The sequence below is a fragment of the Gekko japonicus genome, unplaced genomic scaffold (genome assembly GCF_001447785.1).
Source record: "Gekko japonicus isolate JY-2015 unplaced genomic scaffold, Gekko_japonicus_V1.1 scaffold58, whole genome shotgun sequence".
NCBI lineage: Eukaryota > Metazoa > Chordata > Lepidosauria > Squamata > Gekkonidae > Gekko > Gekko japonicus.
In genome coordinates this window covers 1,436,727-1,463,640 of record NW_015162475.1, presented here as the reverse complement: position 1 = coordinate 1,463,640, position 26,914 = coordinate 1,436,727, and the positions used below count along the sequence as shown (strand labels likewise).

At 43.3% G+C, this 26,914-nt stretch overlaps 1 protein-coding gene across 1 annotated transcript in view; it reads left to right on the top strand.

Annotated features, from left to right (window-relative positions):
* Positions 1-2,651: 2,651 nt before the first annotated feature.
* The window catches only part of CCDC129 (coiled-coil domain containing 129), a 65,621-nt gene continuing 41,358 nt past the window's right edge, over positions 2,652-26,914 (top strand). Inside the window, exons 1-7 of the mRNA XM_015405731.1 lie at positions 2,652-2,805; positions 7,435-7,483; positions 10,263-10,306; positions 14,056-14,058; positions 14,468-14,519; positions 16,809-16,895; positions 18,798-19,000. Coding sequence (XP_015261217.1) covers positions 2,652-2,805; positions 7,435-7,483; positions 10,263-10,306; positions 14,056-14,058; positions 14,468-14,519; positions 16,809-16,895; positions 18,798-19,000 — 592 coding nt within the window. The remainder of the gene's footprint in view (positions 2,806-7,434; positions 7,484-10,262; positions 10,307-14,055; positions 14,059-14,467; positions 14,520-16,808; positions 16,896-18,797; positions 19,001-26,914) is intronic.

The window sequence follows — 26,914 nt, the reverse complement described above, 5'->3', positions numbered from 1 at the left end:
CCCTCATGTCACGGATCCCTCACTTACTGCAGCGCTCCAGCGTGGGCCCCGGGAGGCTGACAACGGGCCTCCTCGGGGCTGCAGCGCTCCAGCACGGGCCCCGGAAAAGCCGACGACGGGCCTCTTTGGGCCTCCCCGGGGCCACAGCGCTCCAGCACGGGCCCCAGGAGGCCCGCAATGGGCCTCCTTGAGCCTCCCTGGGGCCACAGCACTCCAGCGCAGGTCCTGGGAGGCTGACGATGGGACGCAGCATGGGGAGCTTGCTGCCACCGCCATTTGTGCCAGCTCCTGGGCTGCCGGAACAGTGCTCCGGTGCGCTCCAACCCCAAAAGACCCCTGGTTTCCAATTATTGTCATGAACTGAGGTCAAAATGTAAGCAATCACATGTTAGATGCCTCCAGGACTGTGTGAATTTTCCTTCAGACAGCTGTTTATTCAGGCTGAAGGCAACATACAATTTTGACTCCCAACAGATCTAGAACTCATATTATTCTAACAAGTACATCACGCTGGCTCATAATGATGAAATTTGAATTGTCTATTATCATTGGGGGAACATTTCAGTCTTCCAGGACACTCTGTTGCTGACCTAGAAGTCACTGTTCCTTAACAAAAGAATTTCCAAGGAAGACTTCAGTCTGAAATTTCAGAACTAGAATTTATTTTTGCTATTGCAGACTAAAATGTCTACCTCCCCTTCTATAATGTTTTCTCCGGTCACTAAACCAACCACTTAGGGAGAAGAAGTCAGTGGCCTGTGTTACAAAGCAGATGTCATCAGTCTTCAGAAGTATTTATATCTGTGGTGTGGCTCATTTGGAGTCTTAGTGATTCATTGTCAGACTCTGCCTCCTGGGGGGTCAGAGTCCAGGATGCATGCACCCTCCAGTCTCTTCCTTTCTCTGGCACGCCCCATACACATCTCAGCTGGGTAGGTGGGTGACAATATCCTTGGCTCTCAGTTCCCAGCTCTCAGTCCACTCTTTGACGGCTTAGGTATAACTGAGCCTGTCCTCCCCAACTGCCTTGTGGTTGTGTCTAATAAAGGCCTGCCTGGAGGAGGGGCCACCCCAAGCTCTGCCAATGTCCTCCAATTAGGGGTGGGGCCTGGCTCATTATCAGTTTCTGAGCCAATGGGCCTCCTCGGTTTCTTCCTCCCTCATCAGCTCCACCTGACCTGGGGCTTCAAAACAGTCTTCTACTGGATGGTGCTGTTCCTGAGAAGTCACTATCTCCTGTCTCTAGGCTCCTCCTGTGACTTCTAGCCCTTGGCCTGTGATGGCTAGTGGTTGCTGGATGTGCTGGTGGTGAGGCCTCCTCCCTGCCCCCCCCAGCTGTTCTTGGCAGGTGAGTCTGCCTGTGTGCACACTGCCTATCTGGCTGCTTCCATCACTTCACTGCTGCTGTAGTGCTCTGCTCTGCTGGGCCATGTGGGGTGGAGTTTTCCTGCCCTGCCTAGCCTTGTCCTGGTGGTAATGATGGGTGGGTGGAGAGGGCTTTTCCAGTCCTGGACATTCATATTTTTTAAACAATCAACTGGGCCTATATGTTGAGTACCTACCTCATTGCTTCAGAATAGCGTTGCCAAGTCTCTTCCTTGCACTGGCGGGGGGATTTGAGGGGCATTCCAGGGGTGGGTGGGGATGCTGTGTGATGTACTGTTGTCCCCCAGAAGTGATGTCAGCATGTCGGCAACGTTGGGGGTGATGCTCTTCTTTTTGGGCAAAACTCTATGGTAAAAATGGACTCAAACCGTAGAGTTTTGCCCCAAAAGCAGAGTGTTGCCCCCTGACATCACCGATGTCCCTTACAGGTGATGTCAGCATGTCACACATGGCATTGGGGGTGGAGGGAGTTTCCTCTCACCGGCCAGCTGGACAATAGTGTTATGTACTAGACTATGAACTACATACTAAGCTTCAGTCCTTGCTTCATAGAAGCCCAGTATCCTGATCTGACAGTTCTCATTCGCTCCTCCTGACAGCAGGCCAATCAAAGCGCAGCAGTGTACTTGGAGGGAAAGCATTCTATTGGTCTTTATTGTGTAAATATGATTGGTTCTTACCATTCTACTGGGCGTGGTTTCCCCAGCCCGGGATGTTTAAATAGAGCTGTGGCTCCTATGGGTTTTTGTGTCGGATCGTTCTTGTTAATAAAGTTGAAATCACTTGGTTAAGAGCTGCCTGAGTCTGATTCACTTCAAATAGTATCCCTACTTCAAAAGAAAAAGTGAGATAGCAAGAAGAGTACCTGTCTGTCCTACAGATAGTGGACTGGATCCAGCCAGCTTTTTTATTGGTGGAAATAAAGGAAGAGTTCCCCTTTACCACCAAAAAAAGCTATGCTGGGGATCATGGGAAAGCCACGTGGAAAAGGGCAGTAATAGGCAAGAGGACTGGGCAAGACAGAGTGGAAAAACTTGCCTAATTCAACCCCACATTAATATGACAAGAGAAATTAATGGCAAGAAATAATCTCAGATTAAGTTCTGGACCAGATTTTCTTTTGTTATCCAAAACTCCAACACGTACATTGCTTTTCCTCTGCACTACTGATCTGGGTTCTTCCATTTCAGCCCAAACTGTAAATAATTACCGAAAAATGTATGTTTCTTTGGTTTTTTTGAAAGCTTTCAGATTTGTACATTGAGATGTCCTCTGAGACCCCTCATCATGGAACCAACAGTACCAATGAAAAAATCAAGAGACGAATCTGTTTACCAGCTCAGTCCTGGACACACTTGGATGAAGATCTTCCAGCTCCAAAAGCAGCCATAGATGCCCCTCATTCCTCTAGACATCTTGGTAAGAAATTGTAAAAGAATAGCTGAGGTGTTTTGTTTTAGATTTTGTCAGCAAAGGGCCCCTTACCTTCTTGCCATCGTAGCTGTGTTGCTTGAATAAAGATTAAAATCCCAGTTTGTCCTCATTCTGCCACACTTGATATGGGCTGAGCTGTTATCTAGGCCCTTAGATGTTCTTGTTTTGTTCTGATGCCCTTATACATTATCCACAGCTGGAAAATGAAGCCCTTCATTCTCTTATCTGAAATAATATTCTGTCATAGATACTCAAAAGACTCTAAAGCTATTATTATGCAGATGTCATTCTGTCTTCAGAAACATGAAGATTCCACTGAAAGAAAGATCAGTAAATAGTGCTACTGTTTGGTTTCTAATTGTTTTCCTGAGGGCTCACTACATCACTCTGTGGCCAACAGCACTTCTTAATCAATCCATACAGAGGAGCAGGGGCATGGGAAAGACTTAATCATATTTAATTCTTATTGTTTACTCAAGTGCTATATTTGTCACATGCAAATGTGTGTGAGGAGGAACCATTACAGCAATCTTCTTGTTTGATCCATTTGCCTCTAATTCTGCACTTCTGTGCTTGAAATACCTACCACTACTTGTTACTATTTTGTTGTGTTGGGGCTGTTGTACTGGTGCCTATGTTGATACTAGTAGTCTAATAAAAAGGCAAAGGTTCCCTTGCCCGAAAGCCAGTTGAATCCGGCTCTAGGGTTGCGGTGCTCATCTCCGTTTCAAAGCGAAGAGCCAGCGCTGTCCGAAGATGTTTCCGTGGTCATGTGGCCGGCATGACTAAACACCTAGGCGCACGGAACGCTGTTACCTTCCCACCGAAGTGGTACCTATTTATCTACTTGCAATGTCTTGCTTTCGAACTGCTAGGTTGGCAGGAGCTGGAACTAGAGACGGGAGCTAGTAGTGTCCTATACAGACTTCAGTGGATTTTGAAGGGTGTAGCTCTGTTTAGGACTGCATTGCAAAAGGACTATTATTACAACAGGATTTACCGTATTCCCACAGTGTGTGGATTGTACATTTGCAATGCTCTAATACAGAGCACAGCTCTTCTGCAAAGAAGCATTCTGTCTGGAATTGGTGACTTGAACGTTGGGTTAGGATCTGGGATACCCAGGTTCGAATCTCCACTTGTCCATGGAAGGCTAGTATAGTAGTGACCCTGACTTCCTTGTGGTTTCCCATCCAAATACTAACCCTGCTTAGCTTGTGATTGGGCTAGCCTGGGCCATCCGGGTCAGGGCACTGGGGAAAAAAGCAGGGTATAAAATAAATTTTATTTTTCCAGGCTGCATCTATCACCAATATTGGCCATTCTGGAAACTTAAGAAAAATATTACTATATATCTTTCTCTATATAATAAGCAGAACCAAAGAACCCTTTCACACCCGTTCTTCCTGGGGAGGCTCTGATGTGCCTTCCGTCTTTGATGGGTTCTTCATCTTCAATGCTTCTGCCTGAGTTCTGGTGTCAGGCTTCCAATGTCCTGCTGCTGTTCTTCTACCTTGTGATAGTCTCACATCTCTATCCAGGCCCCATAAGTTTCTTTTTCGTACTGCTATTCTTTTGAGATCTCCTATTGCATTAATTTTTATAGCATTACTCAGGGCTATTTTTGGGCAAGAACGCACAGGAACAGAGTTCCGGCTGGCTCCTGAGTTGGCCACGCCCAGCAGGAACTCATTAGCATAATAGGCCACACCCACCAGCAGAAACTCATTAGGATTGGCTACATTAGGGGTGTGTGGCCTAACATGCAAATAAGTTCCTGCTACAAAAAAAGCTCTGGGTTTTGACAACAAACAAGGTAAACAATATAAGAAGCAAAAGGTTGGTGTGGCTGGATGACCACACTTCTGGTAACACGTGGGTACGGCCTAATATGCTAATGAGTGGTGCTGTCAGGGTTGTGGCCTAATATGCTAATGAGTTTCTGCTATTGGGTGTGGCCTATTATGCTAATGAGTTCCTGCTGGGCTTTTTCTACAAAAAAACCCTGTCATTACTGACTTCAGTCCCTAGCTTGCTCCTTGGCAACAGAAACTGGAACCAAGGTCACTCTAGGAACAGAAAGTTTCTTCTGTCACTGCATTCTGACAGACCGCTGCCCTGAATGTTCTTGTTAATAGAGGAGGGAGTGAACCACCCTGTAATAAGATGTATGGTACAATCCTAAACAGTTGCAGTCTTCTAAAGTCAGTTGAAGTCAAGGGGCTTAAAGGTAAAGGTAAAGGTTCCCTCGCTCGAAAGCCAGTCGAATCCGACTCTAGGGTTGCGGTGCTCATCTCCGTTTCAAAGCCGAAGAGCCAGCGCTGTCCGAAGACGTTTCCGTGGTCATGTGGCCAGCATGACTAAACACCGAGGCGCACGGAACGCTGTTACCTTCCCACCGAAGTGGTACCTATTTATCTACTTGCAATTTCTTGCTTTCGAACTGCTAGGTTGGCAGGAGCTGGAACTAGAGACAGGAGCTCACCCTGTCTTGCGGCACCCGGGTCTTGAACCGCTGAACTACTGACCTTCCACAGCCTGCAGTTCACTGTTAAAATAGTAACAAACATTGCATATATCAGGAATGGGCAGGCTTGTGTGTAGGCTTGCCATTTGCCAGCCTGCAGGGAGTAAGCCCCCACCCTCAAGAAACTGAAGAGCAAGAGCAAAAGGGTGCAAACTGGCCTCCATAGCACTGCTGTAGGAATTGCCCCATGTCTCTGTGGTCAGATTTTCAGATTTAGATTTATTAATACGGTCAAAGACCAGCATAAATCATGTACATGGATATACAATGTCTCTGTGGTCTAGGGTTGCCAGGCGTGATCATTGCACCAGCGGGGGAATTTGGGGGTGGTCCAGGAGTGGGTGGGGATGTTTATGATGTGATGACAGCATGCAGAAGTGATGTCATCATGTCAGTGACATCGGGGGTGACACTTTGCTTTTTGGGCAAACTGTATGTTTAAAATTGGGCTCAAACCACAGAATTTTGCCCAAAAGTAAAGCGTCACTGTGCGATGTTGCCGATGCGATGACGCCACTTCAATGAGATGTCATTGCGTCAGGGGCGTCACTGGGCAACATTGCTGTTCAGGGGTGGGGCATCTCCCACCGGTCAGCTGGTCAGCGGTGGGCAGAAGCCCTGAAAATCAAGGGACCCCCCCATCCAGACTGGCAGTCTGGGAACCCTACTGTGGTTCTTACAACAGAGTAGGAGAAATTCCTAGAGCAGGAGTCCCCAGCGTGGTGCTTGAGGGCACCTTGGCGCCTGCCAACGTCTTTTTTGGCACCTGCCAAGGGCTTTTAGGAAGTGGGTGGGGCCAGGTAGGGCTTTTGCCCAGCAAGGCTTCTGATTGACTATTGGAGATCTGATTGACTGTGCAGATCTTTTTTTAAACGTTGCCACCACAGCACAAGGATCTTCACTGTGTTACTGAAGTTAAAAGTGTGGCAATTATTTTCTGACTGGTTCCACCTCCTGTGGCGGCCATTTTGTTGCTGCCCCCACCACGCCATATCAGAATTCCAAATGTGCCAACAGGGTCAAAACGGCTGGAGGCCCCTGTCCTAAAGCATCCTCAGGAAGTGACATCATGTCCTCTCCAATTCTGCCATCCCCAGCCACTTTCTCAAAATCTGGCATTTGGTGTGGTAGTACTGGCAACCCTACTTGTGTATGATACACTAAAAAAGAAAAAGAAAAGAACAAACAGCTAGAACTCCAAGGTCTGCCAACCAGAGCCAGAGGCAAAATGGTGGTTCAGGGAGGCAAAACGAATAATTTCATACTGTTCATGAGCTATACACTCAGATGACCTATTTACATATTTACAATGAAATAAATGTAGTAGAAGAAGAAGAGATTGGATTTATACTCCGCCCTTCACTGGGAGTCTCAGAGCGGCTTACAAACTCCTTTCCCTTCCCCTGCCCACAACAGACACCCTGTGAGGTGGGTGGGGCTGAGAGAACTCTGACACAAACTGCTCTTTTTCAAGGACAGCTGTGCCAGAGCTTGTGACTGACCCAAGGTCACATCAGCAGGTGCAAGTGGAGGAGTGGGGAATCAAACCCAGTTCTCCCAGATTAGAGTTCGCACACTTAACCACTACACCAAACTGGTGTTTTCTAACCCCAACACTCACACACAAACAATGGATGGCAAAGCTGCACAAATCTGGTCAAAAGGCAATTATCAATTAATCTTATATTTTGTTTAGGAAGAATATTGAGGCTAATAGACTGCAGGTCACAATCCATGACCCAATAAGGGGTTATTCCTCTTCCACAATTGGCAGTGGAGCTCTTATCTACATGCCCGCTCATTTGACACAGTACAGCATAGCCATTCTGAAATGTTTATTCTCCTTTTTTGTTTGTATTTAATTGTTTTAGCCCATTATTCATACTGCACCATTCTGTTCTCCTTCTTCTTCTTAACTGGAGTGTACTATTAATGTTATCCTGTATCGACTACCTTTATTTGCCATGACTAACACAGCTAAATGTAAACACAAGGATTTGTACCAGCAAAAATGAGAAGGCTGAGTTATCTTGTAAAGCATGTTTGGTAGCTTTGTAGTCAATTATGCTTTCATCTCTAATTTTTAGTTGACCAAACAGAAGAAAACATTTGCAACTGGCAGGACTCTGGTTTCTAGTAAGTATGAGCATTCCCTTCTGAATAGAATAGTTGAGCCATCAAAAATAATTCCATACACTACATCATTTATTTATTTTTTGAAATATGTTATTTCAGTATTAAGAACTGAACTGTGCTTCCAGTGCTGGACCATACTTAGTTGGGGGGGGAAATCCAACTGCAACTGCAATCAATGAAACTTCCTGGCCTAATTACGTATTATGCTGTTTCCAGGTCTGGCCCAGCTCTGCCATGGCTGGAGCTACCAGCAAATTTTAACGTGTAATTCTCAGAGGCCTGGGCCCTTGATTTGGATAGGCTACATGTACGTTTCCCAAAGGGGCAAATAACAGCCCTGGGGGGCTAGTTTGGGTTAGGAAAATGGCACAGGATGGGGAAGGCTTAAGCCCTTTCTCTCCACATGTCATAGTTCTGATCCGAATCAGGCCTCCATGACCTGATAAGAAAGTTTTGGCACAGAACTCTCAGCACTCATCTGACTTGTCAGGATTTGAACTGGACAGAGAAACAGTCTAATGTGTGGCTAGCTGTGCTGAAATGGGCAAGTTAATATGGAATTTACAGGTGTGTTTAAAAGGCTTTGATAATGTTGAAACAGATGGACCTGTAAGCAATGTTCCCTCTAAACTGTGGAGTCTTGTGAGCAAAAAAACTACTTTGTGAGCAACTGTCATTAAAGTTGTGAGCGAGCGATTTGGCTACTGAATAAATCAGTTTGCTCTGGAGCCATCCCTTCCTGAGCTGAGACAGAAATGTGTGAGCCAGAGGCTAAAAAACTGTGAGCTAGCTCACACTAACTCAGCTTAGAGGGAACCCTGGCTGTAAGAAAGATGTCAGAGGGACCATAATACAGTTGGGGGCAATTGTAACCATTCCAGAGCCATCTCTTCCTTAGAGCTATAATAAGCCACACTTTGTCTATCTCAAACATTAATTTTGTGCTGCTTCATGCATAGTAATACATTTTTGCCTTCGGACTTCCTCATTACCCAAGTTCATGGGAGACTTTGACTGAGTTCTGGCCTGCTTCCTATTGGCAAGGATGATACCTTTTAAATCTAAAAGGGCCATGTTCAACAATTCTACTGGGATATTCAAGAATGCCCTCTTCATTATTTTTTTTTAAAGTCATTTGTTTCTTTTATATTGTTCGTGCAGGGTTTTTTTTTTACAGCTTTCATATGCTATGTGCAACTGAGACACAATAATCGTCACCACATCTAAAAATCTTTGCAAATATAACTGAAAATATTTGGCAGGAGAAAACAGATAGCGACACAAAAATGAAGAATGAAGTTTCAGGAGATATGTTCACACAGGGGAGAGTGACATTGGACGAGGGATTGAAATGAGGGGGTTGTGAAACTGGAACACTTCTAATTCTCAGTTAGAGAATCCCAGGACTGTGAGACCCCATGGAGAGTGGCTAGCAGTCAGAACTGGTGGTATCGGGATAGATGGACCATAACTTGGACCCAGGTGAACATATTCTGAGGATAAAACCAAACATGACACAGATAATGGGGCCCAAATCAGCAGCCCTGCATCCAGTTCTGCCTTCACTTTATAAATAGCGAAAGATATGATGCAGCAGCATCATATCATGTGTTTCCATGGCTTGACACTGCAGAGGATTTCCTTGAGTGGAGGGGGACACTCTCCCCTCTCGTGCAGCAGAGCTCTGACTTCCTCCCTCATGCTGTTTCTGTGGATCCCCAGGAGCAACTTTTGGGGGGGACATTTTGGGCTGCAGCAGGAGGGTGGAGGTGGGAAATCCTACTCCACTGATGGAAATCTTTTCTGTCATGCAAATTTCCTCCCAACAGAAGCCCATGTCCTCTCCCCACTCCTATGGTAGCCAACCATATGGAGCAGTGGTGGGAAAACGTGGCATATAATGATGTCAACATGGTGAGTTTTATTTCCTAAGCAACATGGGAAGAGAAGGGAGAACTGGGTGGTGGGACTAGTTGTGCTCTGAGATGGCATACTTGTTTACCACTTTCTTCCTTATAGCATCAAGATGATGGAGTATATTCTTCAGAATTATTTAGGACTTTCGTGTGAATTACACTTTCCTATATGGTGGCCAAGTTGACTGCTTTGGCAGGCAACTTCCTAAGGTCTGCCTTGGTCCCCTGCCACCACTTGATAGGGCAATGGGGGGGGGGAATGGCAGTGGGGGGGAGGCAGTAGTCCACAGTGCCACAATATCACTTCTGGTTAAGCAGCCAGAAGTGACATTGTGGCATCGCAGAATAATATTTTGGCCCCTGCCCACTCCTCCCTCCCACTGGAAGTGACATCCCTGCATCACAGTAAGCTCTGGGATTCAGCTGGAACTCTATGGTTTACTGCATGGTTACACAGACAGAACTGATGTCTATAATGGTTACAGATTATAGGTACCACTATAGTGAGTGACACTGCAGGAAGCCATTTTGGTAATTCTTCCCCCCCCCCCATCTCCTGGGGGTTGCAAGCAACCCCGTTAGGAACTAGTTTCCTAAGGCTGCAATCCTAGACACACTCACTTGGGAATAAGTCTGACTAAATACAAAAGTCAATAGTATAGGAGCATGCTTACGCTATGAAATCAGCCAACAGTAGGGTCTAGGATCTAGAAAATCTGAAGCAGTTAGCAGAAGAGCATCCCTCTTCTATTAGAAAGATCCGTTGTCACATCTGTTCTGTTAATAAATGAGTCTGAGTTCTGGCCATTTAATTATTTTTCTTGAATGTCATCCCTCCTCCCCAAATTTCCTTTTTTTGACAGCTTATCTGCAAGCCACGATTTACAAGAAAGCAGAGACAAAGCAGGTAATAAAATACTTGTATTCCAGTGTTTGACATGCTATGATGTCAAGATGTAAAGTGCTTCATTAGAAATCCTTCACAAACATCACTCCATTTATTTAACTATGACAAACATTTGCACTGTGTTGTTTGATCAGACTAACTCCTGTGCTGTAGACATGCAATCAAACAGGGCACGGGCAAGGACCACAGTCCAAAGCAGGAAAAAAAGAAGAAGCAGATTATTAAACTGACAGCTGTCTTAACTCAGTTTCTGTCTCATTTATAATGTCACCCACGCCTTTCTCAAACAACCCTTCTTTCCCCTGTAAATGGTCTGTTCTCTTCTTCCACGTTTTTATGGCTCATACCAAATGGAACACATATTACTGGACTGAATCCTACTAGACTTTCTGCCAGCCAGAGAGGGTGGAGGTAGTAGAGGTGCATGTGTAATAATTTTTGTAATAATTTCAGATCCAGACTTAGGGTAGGGCATTGTTTTCATTATCCTGATTTTTCGCAAGTATTGTTACTGGTTCAGGGGTTTTTGGGAGGTCCTGAAAAGTTGAAATCATTATGTTTGTCATGCCCTCTGCTTGGAGGCAGCAGGGGCGGGGATGTAGGAGGGAAAGACAGAAAGCCATCCCTGGACACGCCACCGTTGTTCTCGCTGGAGTCTTCTCTCTACCACCAGCATCAGAGGCAGCAAAGCTGATGCTCTCATAAGTCTCTAGCTCTGTCCATTGCAGAGGTATAAAAGAAAAGGCATATCTCTACAAGAGAAGGAGTTAGAGGCTTACTTTTTAGAAAATAAAAGCTGGGAATTCAGAGAACCTGATACACGTATTACTATTGTGTTTTATCAGTACAGCACTATTCATCAGCTTCATTTGTGACGGCTTTTGAGCAGTAAAATGTTTGAATTGAAATTAATTGACCATTAGCTGTTAGTTACCAACTTCAAGGTGGTACCCGGACTTTTCCTGGAATTAAAACAAGAATGTTTGCAAATCATAATGCCAAAAATGATTTCAACAGCTACACAATATTTTCACAGTTAGCCTTTCCTCCCTGGCTCAAAACCATTTAGCGCATTGGCACACTGTTCCTCACTACAGTGCTAGGCAGGGGAGTTAACCTTTCCCTGCTAAATTGGTGTGCAGCTCTGTGTCCTTCTTTATAATATTTCATGACATTGTTCTGGGGTCGTACTGAATTTCGTTTAGCAAGGAAAACCCTCTATTAGTGCATACCAGTATATTGCTGTGGGTACAGCGGTGGAGCTAGGTTCTGTTCACACTTACAAAATTGAATCAAGTACCTGACGTTAGAAAGCAATAGCAGGGCCAAAATCTAAAACAATATATGAACTAGTTGTACATAAAAAAATACACGTATGTATTACAAAAGACATTTAAAAGTGTATCAGAGCCCAACACAAGCCTCATAATATAGTAAAAAGTAACATAGGTCCAAGAGAAAACAATAGTGACCTAACGTGTTTCAACCCAATTGGACCTTATTCAGAGGTCAAACAATAGAAGGTACAAATAGGCTCTTATTACAATCAAAAGACAGTACATGAGTAGAAATAAGATCAAAACAGGAGTGCTGTGAAATTCAGCATGACAGCTGCAAAGGTAACTTCATGGTTATGAACTCCAAGGGTGGGTTTTTTTTTTTACTTTTACAAGAAAATCACAGAGTTGAAGATGTACAGAAGATGTAATTCCTTTAGTGAAAGGTTAAATTTCAAGGTAAGGCATAAAAAGATGTCGACATATACCCCAGAGGGATCATTATTTGCACAATCAGCTATTCTGTTCCAAGCCTCAGGCAGCAAGAAGGATTTGAACAGAAGGCCAGGTGATAAGGAGAGACATTAACATTGATGTTCACCACCTCGGGAACCCTATTTGGGTGAAAAGGTGTCATATAAATGTTATAAATAATAAATAATATAAATAATAAATAGGAATAAGTGGTTCTCACAATGGAGGGGAATGAGCAGTGGGGTCCTACAAGGATCAGTATTGGGAATAGTGCTATTTAATTTGTTCACAAATTATCTGTAATTGGGGGTGAATGTGTGGTGGTCAAGTCTGCACATGATACCGAATTATTCCGAATGGTGAAAACCAAGGTAGATTGTGAAGAGCTCAAGGAGGATCTCTCTAATTGGGTGAGTCGGCAACAATGTGGCAAATGAAGTTCAGCATAGGCAAGTATAGGTTGATGCACACTGGAACAAAAAAATCCTAACTCTAGACGTATAATGATGGTGTTTGAACTGACTGAGACTGAGAGGGAAAGACTGACCCTCCCAGGCCCCAAAGATGTCAGATTGGCTACAACCAGGGCCAGGGCCTTCTCAGTGGCGGCTCCGTACTGGTAGAACAAGCTCCCAGGAGAGATCAGGCCCCTGCGGGACCTTCTACAGTTTCACAGGGCCTGCAGGATGGAGCTCTTCCACCAGGCTTTTGGTGAAAGAGCCACCACCAACAATACCACCATCACCACCATCACTAACAACAACAAATGAGAAATACAGAGCCCTGTTCACTGGTTCCACTGTTTACAGCCTATGTCTGCTGCATATGATAGAGATCAAGGAGCTGATGAGCAAGGCAGACCATAGAATATGTTAACATGAATGTTGCCGCCATCCCTAAGTATATACATCTAGCTAGCACTTTATGACATTGGATTGTTTTTAGAAGGTTTTATCTATGTTATAATTGTTTACTTATATTTATCCTTCTGTAAGCAGCCCTGAGCCTGCTTTGGTGGGGAGGGTGGGGTATAAATTGAATAAATAAATAAAGAGATCTAGGGGTTGTAGTGGATAGCTCAATGAAAATGCTGACTCCGACTCCAAAGAAACTGGAAATAAAACAGGCAATATGCTAATGACCTTATTTGGATTACTGTGTAGAGTTCTGTCACCATATTTCAAGAAGGATATTGCAGAGGTGGAAAAAGTACAGAAGGGGGATCAGCCCAAGTAATTAAGGGTTTGGAGCCCCTTTACTCTGAGGAAAGGCTAAGAAATATGAGACTTTTCAGTTTAGAAAAAAAAGATTATTGAGGAGGGACATTAGAGGTTTATAAAACTGTGCATGAAGCAGAAAAAGTGGATAAAAAGAACACACACACCCCCATAATCCTAACACTGAGGGGCAACCAATGACATAGATTGGTCAAAGAGTCAGGACAGACAAAAGGAAATATTTCTTTCCTCAAGAAGTAATTAAATTGTAGAATTTACTGCCAGTGGGTGTAATGCTGGCTTTAAAGGGGGGGGGGGTTAGACGGATTCATGGATGGCTTCAAAAGGGGGTTAAACAGATTCATGGAGGAAGGGTCCATCAATGGCTACTAGCCATGCCAGGGCTCTTTTTGTAGCAGGAACCCCTTTGCATATTAGGCGACACACCCCTAATGTAGCCAATCCTCCAAGAGCTTACAGAACTCTCCTTACAGGGGCTACTGTAAGCTCTTGGAGGATTGGCTACATTAGGGGTGTGTAGCCTAATATGCAAAGGAGTCACATTCAGAGGAGGTATACCTGTGAATCCTAGTGCTAGGAGACGACATCAGGGGAAAGCCTTGGCTCTGTGCCCTGTGAGTTGTCCCTCTAGGGTAATTGGCCGATGTGTGAAATGGGTTGCTGGACTAGATGGACTACTGGGCCCACTGGACATCCAGCAGGCCTGTTCTTATGGGATGGCAGGTGGGACTGATGGCCTCACACACACACACCCGTTAAGCCAGTATTGAATGTTAACCAGCCCCAGATTTACTAACTGCTGTAACTGAACCAGTTTCCATAGATCTCCTTAAGTGAGCCAATCTTGACCCAGTTGTATAATGGCTGTTTCTTGTAGTGCTGGGCTGAAATGTGGGCAAAATGCAGCACAGTCCAAGAATAAACTCCTTTGATCCAAAGAAGCTGGATAAAAGTCTGTTTTATTTTTAATAGTATCTGTTGTGTTGCAGTCAATGCATGTCAGATCTCAAATACCTACTCAGTGGAAAAGCAAAGATAAGGCTCTCGGTTTCTTTGCCCATTTCAGTAAGTTACTGTTGCTACATTTTGGCTTCCTTATCCAAAGTGAGTGGTTTAATAAAAATACCAAACATACTGGAAAATAAATATCCATGAACTGTGTTGCCTTCCAGGTCTTTTACCTCCCCTGGAAATGGTACAAATGACTGTGCAGAACTACATGCGGTAAGTTTCTCATATTGACTTCAGAGGCATTTCAGAGTTCCCAAAAAGCCATTCCATTAATTATCAGTGACTTAAAACTGTGAGATGGCAGGAAGAATATTTGCTAGCTTAATGATGACATGTACATTTTTCTAGTAATAAGCAAAATGTGCTATGTATAATTAGCCAGAATGGCATGTGGGTGTTAATGTAAAATTTCCATGCTAAAATATGGACAAACCTTTCATCTGGCCCACCTTTCATGCTAAACACAATCAGGTGACAAGAAAGGTAAATGGCTACCATATCTCTATCTCTAATCTATCTATAGCTATCATCTGTCATCTGTCTGTCTGTCCATCTATCCACCTCCTACAGGATATGGATCACAACAGGGGCTGGTTCACACAATGAGATTCTCCTGCACACAAGCAATAATCATACAGGGAAACCATAAGAAGATCTGTCTGCCTACCTACCTATCATCTATCACCTGTCTGTCCATCTATCTGTCTGTCCATCCATCTGTCTGTCTGTCTTTCTGTCCATCCGTCCATCCATCCATTCATCCATCCATCCATCCATCTTTCACTAGATATGGATCAGAACTGCTGGTTCACACAGTCAGATTCTTCTGCACACAAGCAATAATCATACAGGGAAACCATGTGAAGATCCAAGGCTGTACATTGAGCTGGCTGGTGGTCATTTTTGTTATTTTGGCTGCTGTAATCATAGCTGCAACAGTTGCTATATACATTTATCTATGTTAATATACAAATACAGATATACAGACACCTGTTAGTATGCAGATATAGCTGTAGTAAGTCCATTTCCCCTCCATGTGTACTTAGTAAAAAGCATTAAGACTAAAACACATAGTACTAAAAGCTATGTACGGTTTTTTGTTTTCAGATTAATCAGTATGAGTTAAACCCACCACACAATGACTTTGCAGAAGTGTGGTTTCTTATATTAGATTTTTTTTTTGTCACAGCTTGAAGAAATTCCCAAATGTTCAAAATCTTTATAATTATAATACGTACATTATATTATAGGTTTGGTACTGTTATTGGCTTATGATGTCATTCTTTCTTTATGGATATTGAATTAGTTATATATGTTTGAGTAGTTGTAAGACTGTCTAACGTATACTTTGTTACACTGTTTATAGTTTCTGTTATTGTTTTATGCTGTATGTGAAAATTAAGTAATAAAAAAGAAAAAAATTAAGACTAAAACATTCGCTTAAAATGTTCCATTGGACTGTACACTGCAGTCCAAACAAATTTAGCAATGTAGATTCTTCCCTTCCTTACATTTGAAAGGACTTTTCAAATATTTTATTTTCTCTGATTCTGAGTATTCTCATTTGTAAGGAAACACAGATAGTGGGATTGTAGGCAGTTTATATATTTTAAAAAGAGACAAATCTGGTGATGTTTGTACATGTAAAGATGGGGTTGTGTAGGCCTGGACTGATGTTCTGTAGTATATGTTCTGGCCATGTTCTGTAGTATAGCTGTGTCACATGTAAGCCATCCTTCTGATAAAGTACTGTAAATCTTTCTAACCGTTGCATAGATGTGCACATTTTGATTAATGCTGCATATATTTAATACATGTCGCAATATGGATTTGCATAATTCCATAGTAATAATACTTGTCCAAATGCATATCCAGTGTGTACCGAACACATACACATATATCCAGGACACATCAATGGAAAATGGGTTAAAAAAATAGATGTCTAGTTCTGTTCCACGACATGGACAACTCAAATCAGAATGCAGTATTCTGGGAAGAATTTCTATCCGTGAAGACAGCACTGTTTACTTTCTCATACCTACTTAACTAAAGCAAACTATTTAATAACAACCTGAGATCTTAAAATGTAAAGAAATTACAGTGAGGCCCCTTCTGGTAACATTTGTAGTATGTGCTCTATGTGGAATTTTGTTAAAGGCAGTTATATCTTTCTGAAAGGTAGGTGGCTAGAGAAAGTGTGCTCCCCAAAGACTCCTAAAGATGTGCCATCTGTCAGAAGCAAGGAAGCTCTGCCACCTTTATAATTAGCATCTACCGGTACCTAACACCTACATTCTAACACCTACTGTATCATACTGTTCCTGAGAACAAATGTGTTTGCCACAGTATTGAACATGCTTTTCTACTGATGCGCTCCTACGGAGTATCATTCTGAACTAAGAAAAAGATGCAAGTGTTTACTCCAGAAAGAAACCATAATGACATCTCAGAGGACCATGAGTGTAAACAAATTTCATTTCTACTCCCCCCCCACTACTATAGATCCCTGCATCATTTTTCAGAAATGCCTGTTCTCTCAAGATGGAATAGTGCCAGCTCTTCCCATTCTCATCCCAATGCACCAAAAAGGTCAGTGTTGGTCTGATTTCACCATTTGTAGTTCTTATGTTGTAAGCTAAGGACCATCTAAGGAGATGTGAGCAGTTGGTAGATGATAACATGAGCTCCTTGTATTCATTTCTAATTGAATGCGTGTATGCAATTTGATTGACTTCTTCTTTCTTAGACAGCACTGTTACAGGATGTGTCTGGTTGTCCTTATGAGGACGTGTGTCTGTCTATGATATTAAGATACTCTCCAGATGCTTCTCTTCCGTCTGAGCTGCCTACACATGCACCAGCTTTTGCTGAGAGACTTTGTCTTGTTTTAGTTAAAACGAGAAGGCCTAAAACATTCTACAGATACCCAAACCACCTGCTTGTCCAAATTCATTCTGTTCTGCACGAAATTTCATGTAACTGTATGTAGCTAATATCCTATTTATCAAACCTTCTGTTTTCACAGATGTTCTGGATAACTCTGCGTTCGGATGAACAGTCTATTTGCTTAGCCAACAATCTAGAAAACTGGCTGCGGCTTTGGGAGAGAGGAAGCACATGGAATGCTTTCTCTTTTTCTAGCTGAAAGCTCTGTTGTGCACATGGAGCTGATGTGCCTGCTTAAAGGAGTAGGCAAGATCTGTCCTGCTCTCCTTGAAATTGTTTGGCATCATCTCATTCACTTCAGTTAGGACAAAGGAAGAATGACTGGTCCTTTCATTAACATTTCATGTATTTGGTTAGAAGCTGAATTTGGGAAGAGTTTGGCTATTTTCTTTCTTGGTGTTGGCAATTACAGAGTTGCTGAGCGATGCAGGGTATGCCAAAGGAGCTACTGAGCACCATTTCTTCCATTAATGTGATGAATTTCAGGGAAACCTGGCATACAATGAACTCCTATTCCAAATGTCCAAGAGTCTTCATGGATTCAAATATAGCTATTTGAATAATAGATAGATTGTAGACGTTGGTGACTGGAGATCCTTGGGATACATATTAAAACAGATGTGTATTTTGCCTTGACCTGGATAGCCCAGGCAAGCCCGATCTCGTCAGATCTCAGAAGCTAAGCAGGGTCAACTCTGGCAAGTACTTGGATGGGAGACAGCCTTGCAATACCAGCAATCGGGAGGCGGGGGCAGGCTTTATTCAGCCACCTCTCTGAATATCCTCCAGGTCCCCAGTAGGGGTCAGTCACCAGAGGTCACCATGACTTCCAGGAGCACACACACTCATGCACATATGAAAAATACCAAAAAATACCTACACCCCCCCCCATGATGTGTATTTCTAAGGGCTAGTTCATGTGTTACAAAGTCCTCATGTCCACCATAGGCCCTGTCAAGTCACCAGCTCAGGGAATTCCATATCTAGACCTCAGTTCCATATTCAGGCATGCACAAACCCAATTTAGACCATGGCACATGTCGGTACAGTGGGCTTGAACCTCCCCCCCCCCCATGCCAAATTTCTGGATTGGTCTCAAGGAGACACTAGTTGCATTTACTGATGACACAAAGTGGTTCCCTCAAAGCCGTTTCAGGTTTGGAAAATGGGATAAGGCTTTAGCCCCTTTCTTCCAACCTGATCAGAATTGGGCCTATGTATGCCTGGGAATTACATTGTGAATGTGGAACTCCCAGAGCACATCTGTCAACAAGACCTTCAGCAGGTCCGGATGTTCAAGTAAATGAAGTTGAACTATATTTTCTACTTATTTTGTCTGGAAACATTCAATTACAGATTTCACAGTAATCTGTAGATATTCAGACTCTCAGCCTAACTCTGTCTTCTGCCTACAGAAAAGCCATCAGATTTGTCTAGCTACATAGTGCAAATATGGTTGGAAGAGGAAAACTATATAGTTGGTTATTAAAATGAGTGATCACATCAGTAAAGCACCAAAGCTTTATCTCGATGTTTTCTCTACAGTGTCACTGAATGGCTGGAGTTCTCAGCGAAGGATCCAGTTGAAATTTTGCTGGATTTGGGGTTTGGCATGGATGAACCTGATATCTGCACAAAAATCCCTTCTCGATTCATTAGTTCTGCATCCATGGCTAAAGGCATCAATATCCGGGTCTTCATAGAAGCTCAAAGGCAGCGCATGGATGTAGAATCCCCAAATTTATGTGGTAAGTAAATGTTTCAGAATATCTGTTTCCTATCCTTGTGTTTAGTTTAGCTTACTTTCAAGCACTGGGAGATTACCAGAATGCCCCCTGGTATGAGTTTCATACAAGCTGACAAAGGAGAAAAAATTAAACAGCCATCTTATCATCCTGTAGTCCCAGATGTGTCTTTTCAACTACATACAGGCAAAAGATGTATTAAGTCTTATACCTTCAATCAGAAATTCAGCTAATATCAAGAAACATGTGCTCTAACTATAGGAAGAGAATTTAATACCGGATCTGGTTTGAGATTATCAGGGGTCATTTCGTAGAAAAAGAGGGGCAGGAGCTCATTAGCATAGCTCATTAGCATAACTTAATTGCATATGCCACACCCCCTGACATCACCGGAAGTGTGTCAGAAGGCAACATCCACCGCTCAGGCTCCACTGGACTGTTTTGGATTGCTAGCTATTGGCAGGGGGGGGGGGGGGATGTGCAGATCTGTCCTCACAGAGGAGGGAGAGCATGTACCTGAATAAAACTTGGTCTTAAAGGTGCCACTGAACTGTTTTGGACTGGGGGGCCGGGGGGGGGCTCTGCAACTTACCTGGCTGCTTCTTGCTCTGACTGAGGGCTGCTGGGAGCAGGGGGTGGGGCTTGTTGCATGTGCCTGCCCCCTGGGCTCTTTACTGCTGGAGCTCCGCTCCTGTGCGCTCCTGCAGGAAATGACCCCTGGAGATTATGGTATTAACCTTCAAAGCCCTATGCTGTCAGGGACCAGCATATCTACAGGACCTTGTACTCCACAGACCAACATCTTCTGTTAGTGCCCTGCCCAAAAGACGTCAGCTTAGCCCCAACCAGGACCCAGGCCTTTTCTGCCTTGGCCCTGACCTGGTGGAACATGCCCCCACCTGAGATCAGGGCCCTGCAGGATCTATTACAATTCCACAGAGCCTGCAAAATGGAGCTGTTCTGCCAGGCCTTCGGTTGAGGCAGTGGACATCCAATCCATCCTGGCCTCCCCTGCACACAGTCCTCTGCACGCACTCCAGGTAGAGTTGCCAGCTCTGGTTTGGGAAATGCTTGGATATTTGAGGGCTATGCCTGGGGGGGGTGAGTTTGGGGAGAGGAAGGGGAGGTAGTTTAGTGGGAACGTGATGCCATGGCGACCACCTTCTGGAACCGACATTTCCTGATTTCTGTAGCCTGGAGATTAGTTGTAGTTCCAGGAAAACTGCAGGTCCTGCCTTGTGATGGGTAACACTAATCCCAAACTACTCCCGAGGGTCAAGGAACCCCCAGGAACAGAGTGGGATGCACTCGGTGGGCTAAAGGCTGAGTGAAAGTCAGCAGAAGTCACTGTCCTTCATTTTTGGGAAAACTCTTCAGTGATGGACAACTTCCGGGAAACCTTCCTTTGTGCTATAATCCTGTACCACAGCAGAAGGGATAGATTTATTCTGTGAATTCCTTCCATTCAGATTTTGTAGAATACAATTGTGCCTGGATTTTTTTAATCGGGGGGGGGATATGAGAGTGTGAAAAAACCTACCCTCCGAAAATGAGCCACAGCTATTTCCCCCCCACACTTTGTAGTTGTGGTGGAAACTATTTTATTTTACACCTTTGTGTACTCCCTATCAACATTCTTGAGAAACAAAAATAGTCCAATTGTTTAGTCCAAGGTGTTCCTGAACTGATTAATTTCCTGTTACACTCAGCTTTTATACAATCCATTTGGAAACCTTTCCTTTTTTTTTTTACAAAAAGTGTTTGTCTATTTAAGGAAAATACTCATTACAAGTCGATCAAAGCAGATGACCTTATTCAAGTGAAGCCCAGTTGTGGGTTTGAAAACAGGTGTATCTATGTTTCTGTTGGTTATGAGGAAATGATTGTCCTTTTTTTTTTTTTTGAAGCCCAGCCAGACCTGTAGCTACAGTGGGGCATCTCGGGGCCTGGCCCCCTTACTTACTGCCAAGGCCCCCTTGACTTTCAACACATGATTGATTTCAGCGGCCTCTCTTTTGTTGCATATGCATGTCCGTAACATGGAGTTCAGCCCTCAGCTATTACAGCACTTGCTGGAAAGGGGAGGGAATCTTTCCACATTCTCCAACAAATGGAGCTTTTTTCGAGGTTCTAGCAGCAGAGGACCTATGATATACCCTTGATTGAAAAACAGTACACTCCTTCGATCTGGGATGGTTGGCCTCTTCCACTGAGTGGGCAGCTTCAGGAGGGATGCACATGGAGCAGTGAGGGAGGTAGGGAACACCTACCTAGCCAGCCGGATAAGCCAAGTCAAATCTGGCAATCAGTGGGGTGACAGATATCACAATCAGGTCACCCTCACATCTCCTGCCCATACTTTCAGAAAGTGCCCTTTTTAGGTACCTCATCTATGCTTTAATTCTTTTTGCTGCCCCTTCAACTCCAGTTGATTCCTTTATTCTATTTACTTCTCCCCATATATCCTCAAATTTCTGTTAACTGCTTGGGTATAACAAGTTCAATCATCAATATATGTGGGTTTGGCAGGGGGGAGGGGCCAAAGTGCATGTTTGCCCCAACAGTGTGTGCTGTTATGCACAAACGCCACAAGGACGGTTCTTTCCTCCCAATTTGCTTTTGCTGTTCTCTGATACTTTTCTTCTGGTGTTTATGATTGACAATGGAGTGTTATTGGGAAAAGGTTGACACCGGATCAGACAAACCATGCCATTTTGGCCTATGATACAGGAGGGATGGCAACAAAGAAAGTTTTCTGTGTCAGCAGAATCTCCTTCAGTTCAGCTGTTCAAGAAGGTTCACGGGCTATGAACTGACTGAAATTCTTTGCTGATAAAATCTCTCACATCCAGTACGACTTAGATGCCAGATTTAATGCCAGTAGTGTCTCTTATGATTTTCACAGGGAAAAATTTGGTTAGATCTCCCTCACAAAGGTGGGTCATGAAGATTACCCACCTGCAAAACCAATTCTTGCCTGTACTGATTCATTGCATCCTTTTTGTTGTTATTCAGTCGCACAGTCGAGTCTGACTCTTCACGACCCCATGGACCACATCATGCCAGGCCCTCCTGTCCTCTGTCGTCTTCTGAAGTCCGCTCAACTTCATGTTCGTTGCATCAATAACACTATCTAACTATCTCATCCTTTGTCGTCCCCTTCTTCTTTTACCTTCAATCTTTCCCAGCATCAGGGTCTTCTCCAGTGAATACTCCCTTCTCATTTGGCGGCCAAAGCTTCAGCTTCAGTATCTGGCCTTCCAGGAAACAGTCAGGGTTGTTTTCCTTTAGGATTGACTGATTTGATCTCCTTGCAGTCCAAGGGACTCTCAAGAGTCTTCTCCAGCACCATAGTTCAAAAGAATCTATTCTTCAGCGCTCGGCTTCCTTATAGTCCAACTCTCGAAGCCATACATGACTACTGGGAATACCATTGCTTTGACCATACGGACTTTTGTTGGCAGGGTGATGTCTCTACTTTTTATTATGCTGTCAAAGTTTGCCATCACTTTCCTCCCAAGGAACAGGCGTCTCTTAATTTCATGGCTGCAATTACCGTCTGCAGTGATCTTGGATCCCAGGAACGTGAAGTCCGTCACTGCTTCCATGACTTCCCCTTCTATTTGCCAAGGAGTGATGGGGCCGGATGCCATGATCTTAGACCTACAATACCTCCTAGAACTAACATTGCATCCTACCAGGACAAAATTAGCGGAGAGGCTGAAGGGTCTGGGACTTCTCAGTTTTAGAAAAGAGACAACTAAGGGGGGACATGATAGAGGTTTATAAAATTATTCATGGGGTGGAGTGTTGACAAATAGAACTATTTCTCCTGCTCCCAAAATACTAGAAGTTGAGGGCATCCAGTGAAGCTGATGGACAGTAGATTCAGGATGGACAAAAGGAAATACTGCTTTAAACAATAGAAAAGAGAGTCCAGTAGCACTTTAAAGACAAAAAAAAATGTGCTAGGGTAGGCACTTTCATGAGTCACTGCTCAGTTCTTCAGCTACAGATAGTCACATTCTAGACTCTTTTCTGGCCTCTTACTCTTTTCTATTCCTACAGACAGACTAACACAGCTACCCATCTTAATCTTGCTTTACACAGTGAATGATTAAAATGTAGAATTTGCTCCCAGACGATGTAGTGATGGCCATAGACATAGGTCCCGATCAGACGGGTTTTTAGATCCGTGCCAGGCACTCGTGCCTGATGGATTTAAAGGTCATGACCAGACAGCAACATCTGGGAAATGTGCCTGTTCTGTGAGCATCCCATTTTGCCGTGCGTCGGAGCCATACTTAAAAAATACTAGTTAAAATCTGAGGTTTTCGCCTCCTGATGAGCCAATTGCAGACTTTCCCCCGTCTGATCATTCCAGCGCACAATCCTCCAGTTGGGATGGTCTGAGCGGGCACCATTAAAAAAAATTCTTAGTGATATGCACATAAACGTGTAGACGCGCAACAGCCACAGAGCTCCGCTCAAACATTCTGGACAATTTCATGTTTCTAAACGGACCGTGAATTTTATGAACTGCATTAATTAAAAAGGTACCTAGAGAGAGGTACCACTGGTGGTGCTTTAACCATTCAACTCCACGCATGGACGGAAAAACAAGTACACGTTGAGGCATGGATGTGCATACACAAACAGATTTTTTTTCCAAAAAACCCCAACCACGTGGCTCCTTCAGGTGGATGCCGTCTAGACAATCCACCGTGGAGTACGCATGCAGTAAGGGGAGCTGTCTGGACGTGCAACACCAGATAAAAAAGATCAGGATCAAATTAGAGCCGGGCCAATTGCGGTATTAGCTGCCCATCTGAACGTACCCATAGATAGCTTTAAAATGGGAATAGACAGATTCATGGAGGATAGGTGTATCAGTGGCTACTAGCCATGGTGACTAAAGGCAACCTCCACATTCAGAGGCAGTAAGCCTCTCTCTTATCCAGGAGGATAGCATCCAAGAGGCAACATCAGGGAAGGCCTCAGCCTCTGTGCCCTGTTGTTGGACCTCCAGAGGAACTGGTTGTCCACTGTGTGAGACAGGATGCTGGACTAGATGGACCACTGGTCTGATACAGTAGGGTTCTTCTTATGTTCTTATCATAAATTCGTCTCTGATTAGGAGGAGTTTCCTAAACCTTTTTTAAAAAGCTTTAAAGAAGCCTTCTCTACCTACAAATGATGTGGCCAGTTAGAGTTCAGTTTCAGGTTTGACATTTTGGGGCAAGGTGATTGAGCTGATGATGGCAGAGCAATTCCAGACATACCTGAATGATACCTCTAGGTACTTTTACAGAGATATGTAGTTGTATCATAACTAATTATTTATCTTATGTGGGAAATGTGTATGCCACCTCACTGGAGATCTGTTCAAAGCCCAGAATGAACATTTCTATTTGTTAATATAGTTATTATGCCAAATCCACTTAAAAAAATTAATGATTTCTGGTAGTAATAAGGAAATACGACATTCCATTCTGCCTACATTCTGATTGCTCTGGGACAATTTCTAAAACTGATTTTGGAATTGCTACATGTACATGGGCTACCGATGGGCGGAAGCATACTTATCCTTTGATTGAAACACCAGACGAAAAGAACTTTGATGTGACTCTCTATTGCACTAGGATTCCTTTTGGTGTTGTGATTTGATCAGTATTCACAGGTGCATGGCATAATGATTAAATCATAATGCAAAAATGGAATGTTCATGTGTGTTCATATCAAGAATCCTTTTTGTCCAGTAGATTAATCCCGTAGATTAATCCACCAACAGAAGGCAGTGATGGTCATCATGGACCTTTCCCATGTTCACCTTCTCCCAGAAGTATTTTCCAACACCAAGGAAGTTTATTCCTGGGGTCATAGGACCAACATGGGATTTTAGCTGTGCAGGCCAGGAAGCCACAGTGGAGAGAAAGAAGGGTACAAAAATTCTCTTCTTAGCTCTTCCATCTTACGGAAGAGGGAAAGCAGAGCAATTCTGATCCCTTTTCCCTACCCACTGTGGCTTCACAGTCTGCATGGTGGTTCACACAAGCTAAGGAATAAGCCTTCCTGGGGTTGGAAAGGGCGGTTACAGAGAGAAGAATGTGGGAAAGATCAGTGATTGTTGCTTCTATGGATTTCAGAATCCAACCAAATATATGCATGTGCTTAGGTTACAACAGTAAACTATTAGAAACTGAAAATTGCAGTAAAATTTCAAAACCTAGAATGATAGACAACAAATGCATTGGTACTGCTCCTCAAACAAGACCAGGCCATAAGCACGTTTGAGAAACACCCCTAGAATACATTCTTCATGTACGCCCCCTTCTGAAGAAGCATTAATGACACTCACAAAAGGTGTGCCGTTTGTCTTGCAGCACCCAAGAAAGACAGTCAAAAATTTCAGCAGTTTCCACTCTGTTTGTACCACTGATTCATTCAAAGAAACATCAACACCCTTGAAATTCAAGAAAGATGAGAGTAACAACACAAGTCCGTATGTGTTATTACATCAGTGTTTTCTAGATGGATCACATTCTAAAACTAAAAGGGCCTGAAAACATTTGTAAGCTCACATTGTACTCAGTAAAGCCCACTGAAATCTCTTTGAATAATATTTATCCTACCAATAAGTAAGCTTTAACAAAAACCTATATGAAAGTACAATGTATGAATTGCAGTACATTTTATAAGAAGTCATATTTCTTCCTGTTGCTCTGAAACTAAGAATACAGCCATTAGGGTTTCTAGTGGTTAATACAATGAACTAGTCATTGAATCAACTGAGGTATGTAATTGCTGTTAATAAACATTGCAAAGTATTCTTGGACAACAGCCATGTCTAAGTGCCTGAAAGGGTTTTTTTCATTATGACCATCTCTGATTCAGAGTTGTTTCCTGCAAGCACCTATTCAACTACATTATGATACGTGCATAGAAAGTAATATCCAGCATTGGTATGGAAATGAGACTCTCACCCAGTTTTTGTTATGTTGTATTGTGCTTATGGAAGTAAAGCTTCCGACATTGATTGGCTAAACTTGCATGATGGCAGAGACTATTTGTAACGCATCCAGTTGCCCAGAAGAAGCTGTTGCAATATTTGTAGTCAGTTTTCTGTAAGGGCAGTTAAAGTTGTCAATCTGGCTGGGGCTGAAATTTTGAATCTATCACAAATTGAGTTTGTGGGGCTGCCTAGTTAAAGGCCAAGTTTAAAAGTCAATAATAAAACTGGGGAGCAATCTGAAGCGGGTCTATTCAGAAGTAAGTCATGTGTTATTCTTCATGGAAAGTGTTTTTAGGATTTCAGTCTCAGTCTTGGAATCAGCACTCAGTTTTATAAATTCTAAAAACATCACTTCCAGTATTTCTAAAAATGTAATATATAAGAGAGTAGAACAATTCTGTATCTCAACTGCAAATTCAAGTTTCTGCTTCTAAAAAACAGAAAGAGATTTCCAATAATTTGTGAAAACAGGCATCTGAAAGTTGAAGGTAGATTCTTGGTGTTGAAAGATTGAAGACCACTGATTTAAACTACCCCAGAAATTGCCTGGGGTTCACAAGTCAGCAACTCGAATATGGCTAGAGTAAAAGAGCTTCTAAATGTGAGGGGGTGATCTGCTATTTAGGCTGGTTATTTCTGCCATGTGTATATGGTGGATGGAAATCCTTTAGAGATGTTAGCTTTTACAGACGTGCAAGTGCTTAAACATATGATTGGCCCATTTCTGTCCAGCAAGGAATGCATCTTTCTCAGTTATTCTAGCTTCTCCTAAGGTCCACACAACTGATTGAAACATTAAGGTCCACACAACTGATTGAAACATGATTCCAGGCCCCCTGGCTGGACATTTTATGCTTCACCTTCAATTTAGGTGCAATAGTGGAAGGTCATTTTATGCTGGACAT